The sequence below is a fragment of the Panthera leo genome, chromosome E3 (genome assembly GCF_018350215.1).
Source record: "Panthera leo isolate Ple1 chromosome E3, P.leo_Ple1_pat1.1, whole genome shotgun sequence".
Classification (NCBI taxonomy): Eukaryota; Metazoa; Chordata; class Mammalia; order Carnivora; family Felidae; genus Panthera; species Panthera leo.
The window spans coordinates 38,803,603-38,820,584 of NC_056694.1; the positions used below are offsets into that span (position 1 = coordinate 38,803,603).

Consider the following 16,982-nt stretch of genomic DNA (forward strand, 5'->3'; position numbering starts at 1 on the left):
CAGTTAGTATAGTGTTTTCAAAGTTCATCCTCCTTGCAGCTTGTGGAAGTGTTTTGCTTTTTTTCATGGGCAAATAATATTGTACCGCGTACGCAGATTACAATTTGTATATCCATTCATCTGCGTTGGGGGGTTGTTTTTGTTTTTATCCATTAATCCGTTGATGGCCATTTGGGTAGTTTCCACTTCTGGGCTCCTATGCCTACCGCCGCCATGAGCATTTATGCACAAGTTTCTGTGTGGACATATGCCTTCAGTTCTTTGGGGTGTCCACCTAGGAATGGAATGGCTGGGTCATGTGGTAACTCTTTGTTTAACCATTTGAGGAACTGCCAGACCGTTTTCCACAGTGGCTGCCCCGTTTCACATTCCCACCAGCAGTGGACGAGGATTTCAATTTCTGTCCATCCTCGGCAATGCTTGTTATCGATCTGTCTTTCTGAGCAGAGCCACGCAAGTAGAAATGAAATGTATCTCGTGGTTTTGATTTGCACGTTCCTGATGATGGACGACGTGGAGCCTTTTCTCACATGCTTGTCATTTGCATAGCTTCTTTGGAGAAATGTCCATCAGATCTTTGCCAACTTAAAGTTGGGTTGTCATTTTATTATTGAGCCTAAGAATTCTTTATATAGTCTAGGTATACAGGTGCCATTCAGATATATGATTTGCAAAAACTTTGTCCTGTTTTGGAGGTTGTCCTCACTTGACTGCCCACAGTTGAGAGATGATGTGCTTTGAAGCATTAAAGGCTCTTTTTTTCTTTTAATTTGAGAGAGAGAGAAAGTGGGAGTGGGGCAGAGGGAGAGGGAGAGAATCCCAAGCAGGCTCCACACTGTCAGCGCAGAGCCCGCAATGCAGGGCTCAAACCCGTGCCCCAGAAATCATGACCTGAGCTGAAACCAAGAATCGGATGCCCAACAGACTGAGCCACCCAGCCCCACCCCCCCCCTTCCCCTGCCCGGGTACCATTTGTGGAAAAAAAGACTATTGTTCCCCCCACTTAATTATTTTGGCACCCTTGGTGAAAATTAGTTGACCGTAAATTTGAGGCTTTATTTCTGGACTCTCAATTTTACTTCACTGGTTTATGGCTCTGCTTACACGAGTACCATATTGTCTTGATTATTGCTCTTTTCTAGTAAGTCTTGAAACCAGAGACTGTGAGTTCTCCAGCTTTGTTCTTTTTTCAGGATGAGTTTGGCGGTTCTGGGTCCCTTGAGTTTTCAGTTGTTATCTCTCCTTCCAATCTTTTGAAAATGAATGTTTTAAATTTTGCATCCGTGAGAAAACACTCCATAGCAATTATTTTCATGTCGCTGCCTTTCCACTTAACTCTGTAGTGTAAACACCGCCTATATCGTAGGCTTATTTTACATATGATTAGCTACACAATTTAGTTTTTTTCTTGGTGGACACTGAATTTCTAAATTTCGCTATTATAAACACTGCCGCTGTGGCTGGTTTCATTCCTAACTTTTGGGAAATCTGGGTGAAGAGCATATAGGAATGCTTTTGCACTCTTGCAGCTTTCCTGTAGGTGTGAAATTATGCCAACATAAAATGGCAAACAGAAAAATTCATTCACCCTTTGGCATTCATTCTGGCCTCCCTCGCCCCTCCATCCCTCCCTCCCGCACCCGCCCCTCCCTCGCTCACCGACTCCTCCTCCCTCGCCCACCAGCCCCTCCTCCCCGCCTCGCCCGCCCCTCCTCCCTCGCCTCTCTGTCACTGCTTCGCCCACTGGTCCCCCCCTTACCTTTCGGTCCAGCCGCCCGACCCAGCCCACAGCTCCTGGACGCTTGTCCTTCTCCGACCACCCTGTGCGGTCGGGTCCCGGATCACGGCCGGGCGCTGCTTTCCGAGACACTTGGCGAGTGACGCCCGGAACGGCTCCAGGCCCCTCACCTGGCCCAGCGCGGGGACGTCCCCGCCTCCACTCCCGCACGGCGCCCCGGGCCCTCGGCTCACCGCGACCCTCCCCAGCCCCGCGGGGACCCCTCCGTCCGCCCGCTCTCCTTCGCCGGGCCGCAGCCCCCGTCTTCCGGCCGCGCGGCCTCAGCCTTTGCAGAGGGAAGACGCTGCTCCTCTCTAGAAAACCCCACGCGGCGCTGACACCCGCTCCCCTGCGCCTCCCTCCCGTTGCTCTAAAGCTGCTGCTGGAAGTGGTCCCCTCCCCCCACTCCCGGCTCCCGGCAGGTGCAGGTGCAGGTCGCGTGGGGCCCGCCCGTCCTCCGCCTCCCTGCCCCTCTCCGCGCGCTCCCCTCCCTGTTCTCCGCCCCGGACGTCTCCGGGACCCGAATCCACAGAGACCCGCTCTCGGGTGTCTGGGGGACCTGCCGAGAAGCGGGGGGTACGAACAAGGAGTTGCGTGGGCGGTTCCGGGCGGTGCTTGTCATGGGGAAATGCAACGGGATGGGGGGCGCTGCAGGTGCCCCCAGGGGAACCCTCCCCGCGGGATCGCCGGCGCCCACCCCTGCAGAAGGCGGGTGAGAGCGGGTGCTGTGTCCCCACGCGGGGGAGGCGCCGGGCCCCGAGCCGCCGAGCCGCGCGCGCCCCCTCCCGGCCGCCGGCCGCCTCAGCCCCGGGTGTGGGCGGGCTGGAACCTGCCCTCCGCCCGCCCGAGCGCGCAGAGGCTGCGCTCACAGGAGAGAAGCGGACGGTGCCGCTGCTGCTGTCGCTATTATTATTACCATTTTCTCGGTGACAGCCCCGGTGTCCGTCGGCACGGACGCCTCTGAGCGGGGGCCCAAACAGGCCGTGGGGAGGACGATAGCTGCCGGTCCTCCCCGGGAGCAGCAATCTCCCTTTTAGAGCTTCGTCCCGGGAAAACCCGGGGCTACTTAAGGATTGTCGACAGGCTGGACGCGACTGGGTGGCACCGGCCCGGTGGGATAAAGGACGTCCCGTCGCTTGCGGTGGTGTGCTGCAGCCGGTAAGCCGGTGTGGGAGAGTTTGCAATATATCAAGAAAAAATGTGAACTGCATCATCCCAATTTTCTGAATACAAAAAATATTAGACATATCTCTAGATGGTGGAATTACTGAAGATACTTGTAATATTTCCTCATAATCAGTATGTATTTAATCACCATGAATTATCTTTTTTTTCCCCGCTTGGCGCCCCCCCCCCACTTATTTTTTTAAGGAAGTGTACAGTCATATTCTTCAGTCTTGATCCTCATTATAATTAATGCCCACCCGTCCGGAGCGCAGAGACCGAGAGTTGGTATCGGTGTGTGACCCCTGAGGATTTCCCGGTCTAACACTCGAGGGAACGACTCTTTTCACAGCAACGCAAGGATTCTCCTCCTGGTAGGTGGCGCTGTCCTTCCCAGGTGGGACAGCCTGTCACTGAGCCAGTCTCAGCCTCCTGCCGGCACTCCCCATTTCCCCTGTGTCTCCTCTCCCCCAGGCGGTGGTGGAGAGCGCTGGGACAGTGCACAGTTCGGACACTTCCAGCCCGTTCCCCTCATGGTGCCTGTGGGCTTTGTACGACGATGCTGGCCTGCTGGCCGTGTCCCTCCTCTGCATAAATCCTTCCCCTGCCCCCGGCTCCCGATGAGGAGCCTGGAATCCTCCCTGTGGCCTTCGGGTCCCCAGATCCTGAGCCACTGCCCACCATTCCCACCTGGCTGGCCTTCTTGCCCTGCTCCGTCCTGGCCCGCTGGCTCCCTCCATGGGGCTTCCTCAGGCTTCCCTCCCTGAGCAGTGTGGGCTCGCGCCCCTGTCATATCCCCCCCCCCGCCCCCCGTCACATCCGAGGGGCACCGGGCCTACTCCTGGTCCGGCCTCAGCCCCAGTTTTCACGGACTCATTGTCAGGGAGTTCTGAGTTTCCCGTCAAACTCAGGGAGGCCCAGAGTGTGACCCGTTCACCGCTGGATCCCAGGGCCGGACATTAAGGTCCTCAAGAAGTGAAGGGTCAAGAAAGTGGCAGGAGGGAGAAGCAAGGGGAGAAGGTCAGGGGGCGGGAACAGGACGGGGAGAGGGTGAAGCTGGTGTTGCCCATGCTGCTCCTGTGCGAATTTGAAAGGTTTCAAAGTAAATACTCGAAGACGACCTTGACAGGGCTGGACCGGGTGTGTGGGCTCCCGGCTGGGCTGGGCGGTGGCTTCCCGCCCGTGGGACCAACTACCCTGCACACAGATGACCGGCACCCAGCACGACGGGCCACAAGGGGGAGGCGCACTCAGGAGTCCACCAGGCCCCACTCACCGGGGACCCCTTAGCACCTGGCCCCGCCCGCGACGTCTAAGGCAGTGGCAGGAGGGCTGACGGGGACACACCAGCGCCGGGGGAGTGGACGCCTACCGGCAACCCTGCCCGGTGCAGGGCCGGGTCCGTCCTCTCTGTCGTCCGGGCGGGTACAGCGGCGGAGCAGACTAAGCCACACCTTGCCTGCCCCCTCTCCTCACGCCCCCTGCCCGCCCTGCTTCCCAGGTGCTACTCCCCCCCCCCCACCCCAACGCCTCTGGTGTCCTTGTGACCTCACACACCCAGGGGATGACGCATAACCTCAGAAAAGAAAAACCGTGGTGAGGAACGGAGATCTATTTAGACACAGAGCCAAGACAAAGGAACTTTAAAAACGACGCTTCCAGAACATGAATGTTACAAACAACCAGCTGTAAAAGGAGGGGAGCGAAATGGAGGTGCGCAAGGGGACTCGCGGAGTAACTCACTTTTCCTCGGAGGGGTCTGCAGACCCAGGTTACGTTTGGGAAAATGAGGTTTAAAAACATAAGGCCTCTAGACTCAACTCTTTAGAAATGATCTGTGTCCTTTGCCCAATGGCAGTTTTCAAAAAAATGAGGACCACGTGTGGGGAAGCAACGCGAGGCCGAAGCCTTTCCTGTCGGGGGGGCCTCCGGGGAACCCTGACTTCTGCTTGCAGGGGGGTACCCGTGCGTTCCTTCACTTCCTCCTCCAGGGGGTGCGGCACCCAAGGTGCCGGGGGAGGGGCTGAGGTCCCCGGGAATCTGAGCTCCGAAACACCCAGAAGGAACACAATGCGGCCGTCATACTCTTCTGTCGGGGTCCCCCCCCACCATCCCCCAGGCCCACCCCTTCCTCAGCAGAACCCTGGGTAGCCATGAACACAGGTCCCCCATGCGGGGTGGAGGAAAGCTGTCAGTCCGTGTGGCTCCCTGGAAGAGGCTAGCCTCCTGATGGTCCAGGAGCAGGCTGAGGCCTTCTGGGAACAAGTCCTGGAGGGACGGTCAGGAAGGGGCTGGATGGGCTTCCCTGGGGCTCAGAGCAGGGGGTCCCACTGCTCCCTTTCAGGCCAAGAGCAGCAGGAAGGAGAACGCTCAAAGACCCCACCTAGTCATTGGTGGTTCCCCAGGCTGAGGGGCCAGGGGGTCTGGGAGACTGCCCAGGCCAGGCAGCCCCTGGGGAAGGACCAGGTGAGGGCTGGTGGGGTCCCAGTTGGGTCTCAAAGGACCCGAAATCATGGAAGGTTTTAAAACCTGTCCATAATGGGACCTGGCTTATAGCTTCTTTTATTCTTTTTGGGTTTCTTTCTGCTTACAAAAGTAATGTATGCTTGATTTGAAAAAAATTACATGGTGTTTGAGAATGAAAATCAGTTGGCAACTGGGTCCCAGGCAGAGGTCACAGCCAAGTTCACTGACCCAGTAAGGGCGCACCCGCGCTTGTCAGGGTTACAGGACCGTGCCGGGCACGATGGCGTCTGCGGTGGACTCCTCCCCGGCCACCTCCGTGCTGGGGGCAGGTTGCCCTGCCAACCTTCCAGCTTCTTTTCCATCTAGAAGACATAGAGTGAGTCAGGCTGGTGTCACAGGATAAGGGAGGGGACAACCCAGAGCCTGAATCTCTCAGCCCAGCCAGGGGATGTTCTGGAGGTGCCACTGGCTGACTTACAGAAATCATTGCTGATTCCAGAGACATGCTCCCCAAGGCCACCAGCCCAGGGCCACAAAGGCCCTTAGAGTCATTTCCAGGGAACTTCGGGCCAAATCAGGGCTGAGCTCCAGGAACCCACTACTGTCCCCACCGCCCAGCCTGGGATGGGCTAAGAGCTGGAGAAGTCTGTGGCCCAGGTGTAGAAAACACAGGGTGGCAGGTTGAGGGGGTTGTTCACTGCCCAAGAGTGCCTGCCTAGGGGAGCCTGAGACATAGCCCTTGCTCTGCTATCCAGCCCTCCATCTGAGGAAGGGTGGCTTTGTTCTAACTGTCACCAAGGGGCCGTGTGGGCTGGGGACCACATGGTCCCAGAGCCCAGGCAGATCTAAGGAGTGGGCAGGGGTCTCATATGGGTGTAAGGGACCACCCAGCTCAGTGACAGGCTCTGAGCCAGATTCTCCCTGTTCATCCTCTGCAGTGACCAGCTTGTGGCCTCAAGATTTAGCTCCCTAAGCCCTGCCTTTTCACAGGTCATGGGGATGGCACTCTCCACCCCCTGGAGAGCAGATAGACATGGGGGGGCCCTTGGGGCAGGACTGGCTGGTGGAAACACGCAAGGGTGAGCTGGACACGCCACAGAGGGGCCTCCAAGCTCCGGGGGGTGGGGCCCCCTAACTCCTGAGTTCAGCTTCCGTCCAGCAGGCGATGCGAGCTGAGGTGTCCCTTGGGTCCCCTGAAACTCCAGGCCTGTTGCGGGGGATGCCCCTGTCACAGGTGCACTGGCATCTCAGCTCCAGGGGAAGCAGTGGGGTCCCTCCCCTATGCATTTGGGCCACTCATTCCTAAATTTCCATCAGTGAGTGGGGTTCCCTGCACTGCCCAGCTAGCCAGGAGCCTCCTCCCCTTCCCAGGACTGGCTGACAGGCCAAAGACCTGGGTGTGCTCCGGGGCAGGGGGTGGCACCTGTTCATAGGCAGCAAGTGGAGGCCAGCCACTGTGGCTCATCCCCGTCTTCTCTGGACACAGCAGACCACCCTCCAGTTGGCCCCGGCTCATCTCTTCCCCAGCCACTGGGCAACCCTTCCCTTGAGCGTCTCTCAGGATTCCACGCTCAGAGAAGGCACCCACGTTCCAGGGTCACCTGTACTAAGCTGGGTGGGCGGTGGGGGTTCTGCCCGGGGCCTCAAATAGACTCTGGCACAGAAACGTGTGCCCCCAGCCCCCCAGACACAAACACCTAAGAGCAGATATGGACAGAAATAGGCCCACGACACAGACACACAAGGACGCACACAAACATACCCGGAGGGACACACAAATTTACCCTCCCAGGCAAATCCACACATACGCAGAACCTTAGACAAGCACAACGTGCATGGACGTCCACATACATGCAAGATTCACACAGAGACATGGACAGGACACACACAGATGCACAGAAACGTGCACGCTCTCCAGAGTCAGCCACGCCCAGCTGTCCCCCAGGCTCCCAGGTGGTCAGGGGACTTCCGGCCCCGGGGAGGTCTTGCTCACTCTGAGCTCGGGACCAGGGCCTCACCTGTGTCCAGCTTGCTGCGTTTCTGCTCAGGCTCCTGGGGGGGCGCCTCAATGGCCCTCTGAGCCTCAGGATGGATCTTGAGGAGGGCTTTAGCGAGGGTGGCGGGGCCCGGCACCCCCAGGGACATGATGCAGTGGACTCCTTTGCGCTTGGCCCCTGCCACCTTGGCACTGTCCTTAGAGGCTGTCAGCAGGACCAGTTTGGAGAACTTCCTGGGCTTCCTGGGGGCCGCGGGGACGACATCAGTCCCTGGCTCAGAGGACTCGGGGGACGGCTCCTGGCCAGCCTTCACACTCTCACCCTCCTGCTCGCTGGGCTCGGGAAGGGGCATCCTGGGACGATGGTCGGTCCCCCAGGCCACGCTCAGGCCCCAGCAGACGGATTTCTCCTCTTCCTCCTCCTCCCGGGTAGGGAACCTGGCAGTCCAGGGGCTCCGTCCTAAGGAAGGAGCCAAAATCCATCAGTGGAGGCACCCCTGGGCCGGGGGCTCAGGAAAATGGATGTGGGGTGGAGGTCGAGGCAGACGGGGCTGCCTCGGGACCCCCGGGGCTGAAAAGCTGGGGAGGGGCCCGCACGGAGCTGGAGAACCTGGGCCTCTTCCTCTCTTGGGCAGCCTTGGGTCTGTCACCTCGCCTACCCAAACTCCACTTTCCCATCTGAAAAATGTGCCAAATGCAGGGCTCTCGGGGCCTGTCGGGACCCCTGAGGCACAGAGTACCGTGAGCTCGTACGAACAGAGGCCCGTGGGTGCTGAGCAGGCTGTGATGTGGTTTCACGGGTGTCCCCATTTCACTTGGCCCCGTGTTATGAAAGTCGACCATTCTTATTGACCCGATTTACAGATGAGGACACTGAAGCATTCCAGGACGGCCAACACGGCCATGACGTGCAGAGCCGGGAGTCTGGTCGAGGCGGATCCGGAGCCCGTCCCCACACAGTACCTGCTGTGCCTCAGGCAGGGTAACATCCCGGCCTTCCTGAGCACCAAGCATCGGAGGCCAGCACTTGGGACATGGGCTCGGGTCACAGACCCTCTCAGAATGCCCAGTGGCCCTCATCCTGACACTGTGTCCCAGGGATCCGTCCCCCATCCCGGGCGTGAGGCCCTGGACCACCCGGCACTCAGGAGATGCCAGGGCCCCAGGAGGGCAGCGACCTTGCGCCTGAGCCGGTGGTGGTGCTGCCTCAGTTGTGGGGGGGACAGGGCTGCAGAGGCGTCTGCGGAATCCACAGTCACTGAGGGCTCCCCAGACTCCGGCTGGAGAAGCAGAAAAGACGTATCACAGGGGCCGACGGCAGGGCAGGGCTGGCCTGGAAACAGGGCCCCGGGGCATCAGCTCAGGTGCAGTGGCCGTTTTGTCTGATGGGGCGACCGCGTGGGCAGATGGCGGGGTCTTTCTCCGTTTACAGTGTTAGCACAGAAAGAAGACCGCATCCTTAGCAGACATCTCACCTCCCCATCTCAGGACCCAGGCGATGGCAAGGATCACAGACACCTCCCTGCCCACGCCCCTGGCCCGCCCTGTTTATCCCACCAGGGTTGCAGTTCTGTTTCCTGGGACCCCTCCCAATACATATGACCCGACGGCGCCAGGGCCAGTATTCCAAAGTGTCCCAAGACCCCATCCGTGAGAGGAGTCAGAGGTGTGATGCCAAAGAGGGGTTGGGGTGCCTTGCTCCCTACAAGTTCCATCCCGGTCCCTCAGGGCAATCTGCCTGGTAACGGGTCACCTGACCACAGGCACCCCTGGGATCAGTGTCTGCTTCTCCCTCCTGCCCCCGGTTCAGCCCTGGGACGTGCCAGCCTCCGCTCCTCCAGTGCAGTCCTGCCCCTGCCCTGCCCGTGCTGTCCCACAGGGTGACACGGCAGTCCTGGAGGAACGTGGGGACCGGCTTCAGAAAGGACACCACCAACGCCTCCCCTGGGAGGGCAGCTCTGGCAGAGAAAGGTCGCGGGGGAAGCCCCGCCACAGGCGCTCCTGTCCCCACACACTGATTGGTTTCAGGGCGCGTCCCTCTGGAGCCAGCCCACCTCTGTGGTTCGCCGGCTCTCCCTGGTGTGCGGTTGAAACCCCACAGGGGTGGACCCCTTCCTCACAGCATATACAAAAATTAACCCTAAAATACTCTTAAAAGAAAAAAGGATAGAAGGGGCACCTGGGTGGCTCAGTACGTTGAGCATCTGACCTCTTGATTTCTTGATTTCTCAGGTCATGATCTCACAGTTCATGGGATTGAGCCCGGAGTCAGGCTCTGTGCTGTCTGCATGGGATCCTCTCTCTCCCTCTCTCTGTCCCTCCCTTGCTCTCTCTCTCTCTCAAAATAAACAAATAAACTTAAAAAAAAATACAACAAACACATAAAATGGACTTCATCAAAATGTAAAACTTTCGTGCCTCACAGGACGCCATCAAGGAAGTTGGACGACCACCCAGAGAGGGGGAAAGAATTGTTGCAAATCACATCTCTGCTGAAGGAACTGTATCCAGAATTTACAAAGAACTCTTACAACTCAGTAGCAAAAAGGCAAATAACCCAATTTAAAGATGGGCACAGGCTCTGAATAAGCCTTTCTCCAAAGAAGAGAGGCAAATGGCGAGTAAGCCTGTGAGAGGCTCGGCGTCACTGGTCAGGAGGGAAACACGGAACGAATCCACCACGAGATACTCCTTTCCACCACTAGGATGGAAAAAATAGAAGGCACACACACAAAGCAGGCCATGACACGTGTGGGTGAGCAGGGGGAGAAACCGGGAGCCCCCTGCACCGCTGGCGGGGACGCCACCAGCAGAGCCAGGTGGGCATTCTGGCACCTCCTCCAAAGGTTAAGCACAGAGTTCCCACGTGACCTGGCAACTCCACGAGAAGGAAGTACGTGCCCGAGGGAAGTGGAGACAAATGTCCGCATAAAAACTCGTACTGAACGTTCACAGCAGTGTTATTCATACGCATCAAGAAGTGGAAACAAACACCCATCAACAGATGAATGGAGAAATAAAACATGGCATCTGCATACAATGGATATTATTTGTCAATTTACAAAACGTGTTACGGGGGCGCCTGGGTGGCTCAGTCGGTTAAGCGGCCGACTTCGGCTCAGGTCATGATCTCGCGGTACGTGGGTTCGAGCCCCGTGTCGGGCCCTGTGCTGACAGCTACCTGCCCCTACCCCACTTGTGCTCTGTCTCTATCAAAAATGAATTTTTAAAAATGTAAAAAAAAAAAAAAAAAAAAAAAAAGAGTGGGATGCTTAACAGACTGAGCCATCCGGGCGCCCCAAGCATCTGACTCTTGATCTTAGCGCAGGTCTTCTGTTTTATTTATTTATTTATTTATTTATTTAATTTTTTTTTTTAACATTTATTTATTTCTGAGACAGAGAGAGAGCATGAACAGGGGAGGGTCAGAGAAAGAGGGAGACACAGAAACTGAAACAGGCTCCAGGCTCTGAGCTGTCAGCACAGAGCCGGATGCGGGGCACGAACCCACGGACCGCGAGATCATGACCTGAGCCGAAGTCGGACGCTCAACCGACCGAGCCACCCAGGTGCCCCAATGTTTATTTATTTTTTAGAGAGACAGGCTGTGAGCAGGGTAGGGGCAGCGAGAGAGGGAAACAGAGAATCTGAAGCAGGTTCCACACTGCCAGCAGAGAGCCCAGTGCGGGGCTCAACGTCACAAACTGTGAGATCATGACCTGAGTCAAAGTCGGTCGCTCAACCGACTGAGCCACCCAGGTGCCCCCCAGCTCAGGTCTTGATCTCAAGGTCATGAGTTCAAGCCCTGCATTGGGCTCCATGTGGGGAGCCTAAGTAAAAAATTTTAAATGAATTTAAATTAAAAAATAAAATAAAATGACCTCGCGACTAGAAAATCTATAGAGTAGAAAAATCCATCCACGGACACAGATGTGTGGTGGGCTAGGGGTGGGAAGGAGGACAGTGAGAGAATGAGGAGGCGTTGTTTGCTGGTGGGGATGGTCTCTGGGGCGATGGAAATGTTCTAAAATGGACTGTGGCCATGGTTAAACAACTTTCTGAATACACTAAAAGCCACTGAATTGTACACTATGAGCGAGTGAACTGCATCGTATATGAACGATCTCCTAAAAATGTTATCTATTAGGAAAAAGGGAAATTAAGTCTACAACCAGCAGTGCCCCAGCTTCACTATACCTAAGAAGCGCCTGGGGTTCTTGTGACAAACCCGCAGTCCTGGATCCCAACCCCCACTCAAGGGGGCTGGAGGGGGGCCCGAGAATCTACACTTTTTACCAGTACCCCATTTGTCTTTCATACTTGGAGAGACATGGACCACAAAGGTGCCACGGGCCTTTCACTTCAGAAGTCTGTAATTTCTAGTTCATAGGTTGAACTGGTGTTCAGTGTCTCCATGAACAGGGGTGGTCATGTCCTGCCGGCTGGATCGGCCTCTTTTCTGGAGTCATCCTTAACCTTCTAGCAATTTCTTTTCTCGATGTGGAGGGAAGACTAGAGGGGCAGCTATTTTAAGCCTAACATATATTTTTTGAAAGTTAAATTTCACTCCATGAAAGTCCACTGAAGCAACAGCATTTTTAAAAGTGAAGCAGAAATGAGTTAAAAAAGAGCAAAGGACTTAATAGTTCACTCACTTTACACCCTCCCTCTAACTCTGAAATCTGGTGGTTTGATATTGTCATTGGCCTCCAGTCACTCGCTCATCCTAACCCGCTGTCATGACATTGGTCTGCACGGAGGAGACCCAGAACCCATGTCAGACTTCTGACCTCCGAACAGTAAGACTGTTACAAAGCTGTGTTGTTTAAAGCCACTAGATCTGTTGTAATTTGTTACGAAAGCAATAGGTAACCAATACAAGGTCCAATCCCTTGTTCCCGAGGTTCTGAAAGGCACCATTCGAACACTGCCCAGCAACTGATGGGGGTTCAACCAGGGCTCAATAGAATTACCTCCACGCGTGTGGGAGAAAAATACCATCAACCTCGGACAAATCCCTTCCCGCTCCGGGCTGCTTTCACCTGTGCTCTGGGAATAGTGGCAAATTTAGCAGAGGTTCTAAAGAGCAGGTAGGCAAGGCTAAGCTGTTTTCAAAAGTCCGGGTGATGCTGACCGCTTGCACCCTGGGGCTCATGGGGGACTGCGATTAGGTGCTGGTAGCATGAAGGGCCCACATGGGTGTGCAAGTACACATCCTGACAGGGAGATTTCCAAGGCAGCAGCGATCCAAAAAGACCGAGGACTGCTACTGTGGATACACAGGGAAGGGCTTCCCCATGGTGGCAATTTCAGGCAGTGACGCCTCCTCCCCCTAATCGCCATGGCTCGGAATCTTACTTTTACTTCTCCTTACACACTGTAATTTGTCGTCAGACCTGTCTCTGCTGCACCCAAATAGCCCCTCCTCCCCTCCCCTCCCATTATTACAACCACCCCCTCTCTGAGCCCCGCGGCGTGTCTACCCCCCCTCAATATGTCACAACTCCAACTCCAATAGAGTGGGACAAGACTGAGGATGGCTGCGGGGGCGGGGGGTGGGCAGTACTGGGTGTGGTCAAGGAAAAGCAGACCGACGTGAGGATCCTTGACTTGGGGTGTCAGGGCTCATTCCGGGGTCGGGTGGGTTGGGGGGGAAGGAGGACCAGGAAAAAAGAGGCGAGTCTGGGGTGAAGGACAGGAGGCGGCCTGAGCACCGGGACGCAGAACCAGGGGATCCCCGCTCCCAGCAGCAGCAGCCCTGGGGACCCCCGGGAGGGGCCCGGCCACGCGTGGGACCCGGGACCCTCCCCAGCCCACTGGGGCCCGTCCTCACCGGGCACCGGTCGGGCGGCGGCGGCAGCGGAGACCTCCCTCTCCGACGAAGGAGCCGCGGCAGGTCCTGCAGCCTCCTGCTTGGGGCCCCCGCCTCGGTTCGGACCGTCACCTCAAGCTGGGGTCACGGAGCGAGCATGCGCAGCAGGGCCGGGCGGGGGCAATCCTTGGGCGAATTTCACTGCTCCGGGTCTTTGCCTCGCAGAGCCGAACTGGAGGCCTGACCAATCGGCGCGGGGAGGGGCGGGGCTACGACTCCCGAAGGGGACGGGGCCAGCCCGGGATTGGGCGACAGCGCCCGGGGGCGGAGCGCCGGCCGTCCTAAGGCCTAGAACCAAGCTCTGGGCGGGGCTCTCCCAGCACCAGAGTGTGGGTTTAACTGAGACCCCAGGACATCCCCCGGGGTTTGAAGCCCGCTAGCGGCGGAAGAAACCAGAGCTTTCGTTTAAAGGCCTCGTTCGCGCCTGACACTTGCCTGAGCGACCCGAGGCTGTTCTCTACGCTCACTGAAACCACTGGCTCAGCTCAACCCTGCTTCCTCGACGAGGCAGCATCCTCACCGCCGGCCCCTCCTCCCCCGCCCACCGGCCCCTCCTCCCTCTCCCCTTGACCCCTCCCTCCTGCACGGGCCGCTCTCCCTGACCCACGGACCCCTCCTCCCTCGCCCCTCCGTCCCTCCGTCGCCCCCTCCCGCACCAGCCCTTACCTCGCCCGCCGGCCCCTCCTCCCTCGCCCCTCAATCCCTCCCCACCGCACCCGCCCCTCCCTCGCTCACCGACTCCTCCTCCCTCGCCCACCAGCCCCTCCTCCCTGCCTCTCCCGCCCCTCCTCCCTCGCCCCTCCGTCACTGCTTCGCCCACTGGTCTCCCCCTTACCTTTCGGTCCAGCCGCCCGACCCAGCCCACAGCCCCTGGACGCTTGTCCTTCTCCGACCACCCTGTGCGGTGGGGTCCCGGATCACAGCGGGGAGCTGCGGGCCGGGGCGCTGCTTTCCAAGACACTTGGCGAGTGACGGCCGGAGCGGCCCCAGTCCCCTCACCCGGCCCAGGCGCGGGGACGCCCCCGCCTCCACTCCCGCACGGCGCCCCGGGCCCTCGGCTCACCGCGACCCTCCCCAGCCCCGCGGGGACCCCTTCGTCCGCCCGCTCTCCTTCGCCGGGCCGCAGCCTCCGTCTTCCGGCCGCGCGGCCTCAGCCTTTGCAGAGCGAAGACGCTGCTCCTCTCTAGAAAACCCCACGCGGCGCTGACACCCGCTCCCCTGCGCCTCCCTCCCGTTGCTCTAAAGCTGCTGCTGGAAGTGGTCCCCTCCCCCCACTCCCGGCTCCCGGCAGGTGCAGGTGCAGGTCGCGTGGGGCCCGCCCGTCCTCCGCCTCCCTGCCCCTCTCCGCGCGCTCCCCTCCCTGTTCTCCACCCCGGACGTCTCCGGGACCCGAATCCACAGAGACCCGCTCTCGGGTGTCTGGGGGACCTGTCGAGAAGCGGGGGGTACGAACAAGGAGTTGCGTGGGCGGTTCCGGGCGGTGCTTGTCATGGGGAAATGCAACGGGATGGGGGGCGCTGCAGGTGCCCCCAGGGGAACCCTCCCCGCGGGATCGCCGGCGCCCACCCCTGCAGAAGGCGGGTGAGAGCGGGTGCTGTGTCCCCACGCGGGGGAGGCGCCGGGACCCGAGCCGCCGAGCCGCGCGCGCCCCCTGCCGGCCGCCGGCCGCCTCAGCCCCGGGTCACAGAGTCGCGTGCGGGAGGGCGCGGGGCCTGTTTCGTTTGGTCTTCATACTACCCCGGTTTCTCTTTAGGCGTCTGAGTTAGTTGTCATTGTTTCATCGCACTGTCACTCCTTGGCCTCCCCTGAGGTGACACGGGTTTAGCCACAAGGCTTTTTGAATTATTTATAACAGTGAAACGAATGTGAAGTGACGCAAGTCTTCATCAGGGGATGAGCGGATAGGCCAGTGTCCTCTATGCCCACGATGCAGCATCATTCGGCCCCAGAAGCTGCCAGACACAAAAGGACAAACATTGTATGGTTCCGTTCGCAGGAAATGTCCACAATAGGCAAACCCATCCAGACAGAAAGGAGATTAGTGGGTGCCAGGAGGGGTTAGGGGAGGCTTGAAAGGAGATGTGGACTTTTAATGGGTGTGGAGTATCTTTCTGGTGTGATGCAAATGTTCTGGAATTAAGGAGTGGTGATGGCTGCAAATGGTTGTAAATATACTACATTTGTAATGTAGTGATGGTTGTAAATATACTAAAGCGCACAGAATTGTCCACTCTAAAATGGTGCCTTTGGGGGCCCTGGTGGTTCAGTTGGTTAAGCTTCCGACGTCAGCTCAGGTCATGATCTCTGGGTTGGTGAGTTCCAGCCAGGCGTGGGGCCCTCTGCTGGCAGCATGGAGCCCATTTTGAATCCTCTGTCCCCCCTCTGGCTCCGCCCGTCCCTGCTTGCACGCACTCCCTCTCTCTCTCTCTCTCTCTCTCAAGAATAAACATCCCAAAATTAAAAAATGGTGCATTTTATGGCATGTGATTTAAATGTCAGTTTAACATGAAATGAAAGCCTGTGCGTGGTTCAGTCGGTTAAGCATCCAACTGTTGATTTCTGCTGAGGTCATGAGCCCAGGGTCCTGGCGGGATGGAGCCTGAGTCTGGCTCCTGCTGAGTGTGGAGCCTGCTTAACATTCTGTCTCTGTCTCTGTCTCTGTCTCTGTCTCTGTCTCTGTCTCTCTCTCTCCCACGCTCTACCCCTCTCCCCTCCCTCTCTCAAATAAAAAGTAAACTAAAAGAAGAAATGAACAATCAAGAAAGTGGCAGCTGTATTAAAATTACTCCCTCTACAGGCGCCTGGGGGGGCTCAGTAGGTTAAGCCTCCAACTTCCGCTCAGGTCATGATGTCACATTTAGTGAGTTCGAGCCCGGCATCTGATTGTGTGCTGACAGCTCAGAGCCTGCAACAGGTTTCTGATTATGTGTCTCCCTCTCCCTCTCTCTCTCCCCTCCCCCGCTCACACACACACACACACACTCTCTCTCTCTCTCTCTCTCTGTCTCAAAAATAAACAGTAAAAAAAAAAAAATAAAGTAAAATAAAATTGCTGCCTCAAACATGGTTTGTACTGGGGAGGTGGATGGGGAAATGGATGAAATAAAGGAGATTAAGAGGTACAAACTCCCAGTTACAAGCCGTGAAGATGAAAAGTCTAACATAGGGAATATTTAAAAAAAATTTTTTTAATGTTTATTTTTGAGAGAGACAGAGTGTGAGGGGGCGGGGAGGCAGAGAGTGAAGAGACACGGAATCGGAAGCAGGCTCCAGGCTCTGAGCTGTCAGCACAGAGCCTGATTCAGGGCTCGAACTCACAAACCATGAGATCATGACCCGAGCTGAAGTCGGATGCTTAACCGACTGAGCCCCCCAGGCTCCCCTGGGTCGTAAGATTTAATACACAGATGACTTAAATTACAACGCTTGAGGAGCACCTGGGTGGCTCAGTGAGCTAAGCATCCGACTTTGGGTTAGGTCATGATTTCACGGTTCACAGGTTCAAACCCAGCATTGGGCTCTGTGGTGACCACTCAGATCCTGAAGCCTGCTTCTGATTCTGTGTCTCTCTCTCTCTTTCTGCCCCTCTCTCTCTGCCCCCCTCTCTCTGCCCCTCTCTGTCCCTTGCTGCGCACACTCTGTTTTTCTCTCTCAACGACAATAGAAAAAAAAAGAAATGACAATGCTTGTAAACATAGTCTCGTTGG

At 57.2% G+C, this 16,982-nt stretch overlaps 1 protein-coding gene across 3 annotated transcripts; it reads right to left on the reverse strand.

The window, feature by feature from the left end:
• Positions 1 to 4,537: 4,537 nt before the first annotated feature.
• Positions 4,538 to 13,796, reverse strand: FLYWCH2 (FLYWCH family member 2). 3 transcript variants are annotated; one of them, XM_042921667.1, is made up of 4 exons: positions 13,237 to 13,796; positions 7,426 to 7,863; positions 5,636 to 5,769; positions 4,538 to 4,988 (listed from the first exon to the last, which is right to left on the reverse strand). In XM_042921667.1, the coding sequence occupies exons 2-3, from the start codon at positions 7,754 to 7,756 to the stop codon at positions 5,666 to 5,668; spliced, it is 435 nt and encodes a 144-aa protein (XP_042777601.1). In that variant the 5' UTR covers positions 7,757 to 7,863; positions 13,237 to 13,796; the 3' UTR covers positions 4,538 to 4,988; positions 5,636 to 5,665. The 3 variants fall into 3 exon arrangements, with proteins under 3 accessions (XP_042777601.1, XP_042777600.1, XP_042777602.1); XM_042921666.1 differs by having other exon boundaries at positions 4,538 to 5,769; XM_042921668.1 differs by lacking the exon at positions 13,237 to 13,796 and adding an exon at positions 8,582 to 9,246 and having other exon boundaries at positions 4,538 to 5,769.
• Positions 13,797 to 16,982: the final 3,186 nt, after the last annotated feature.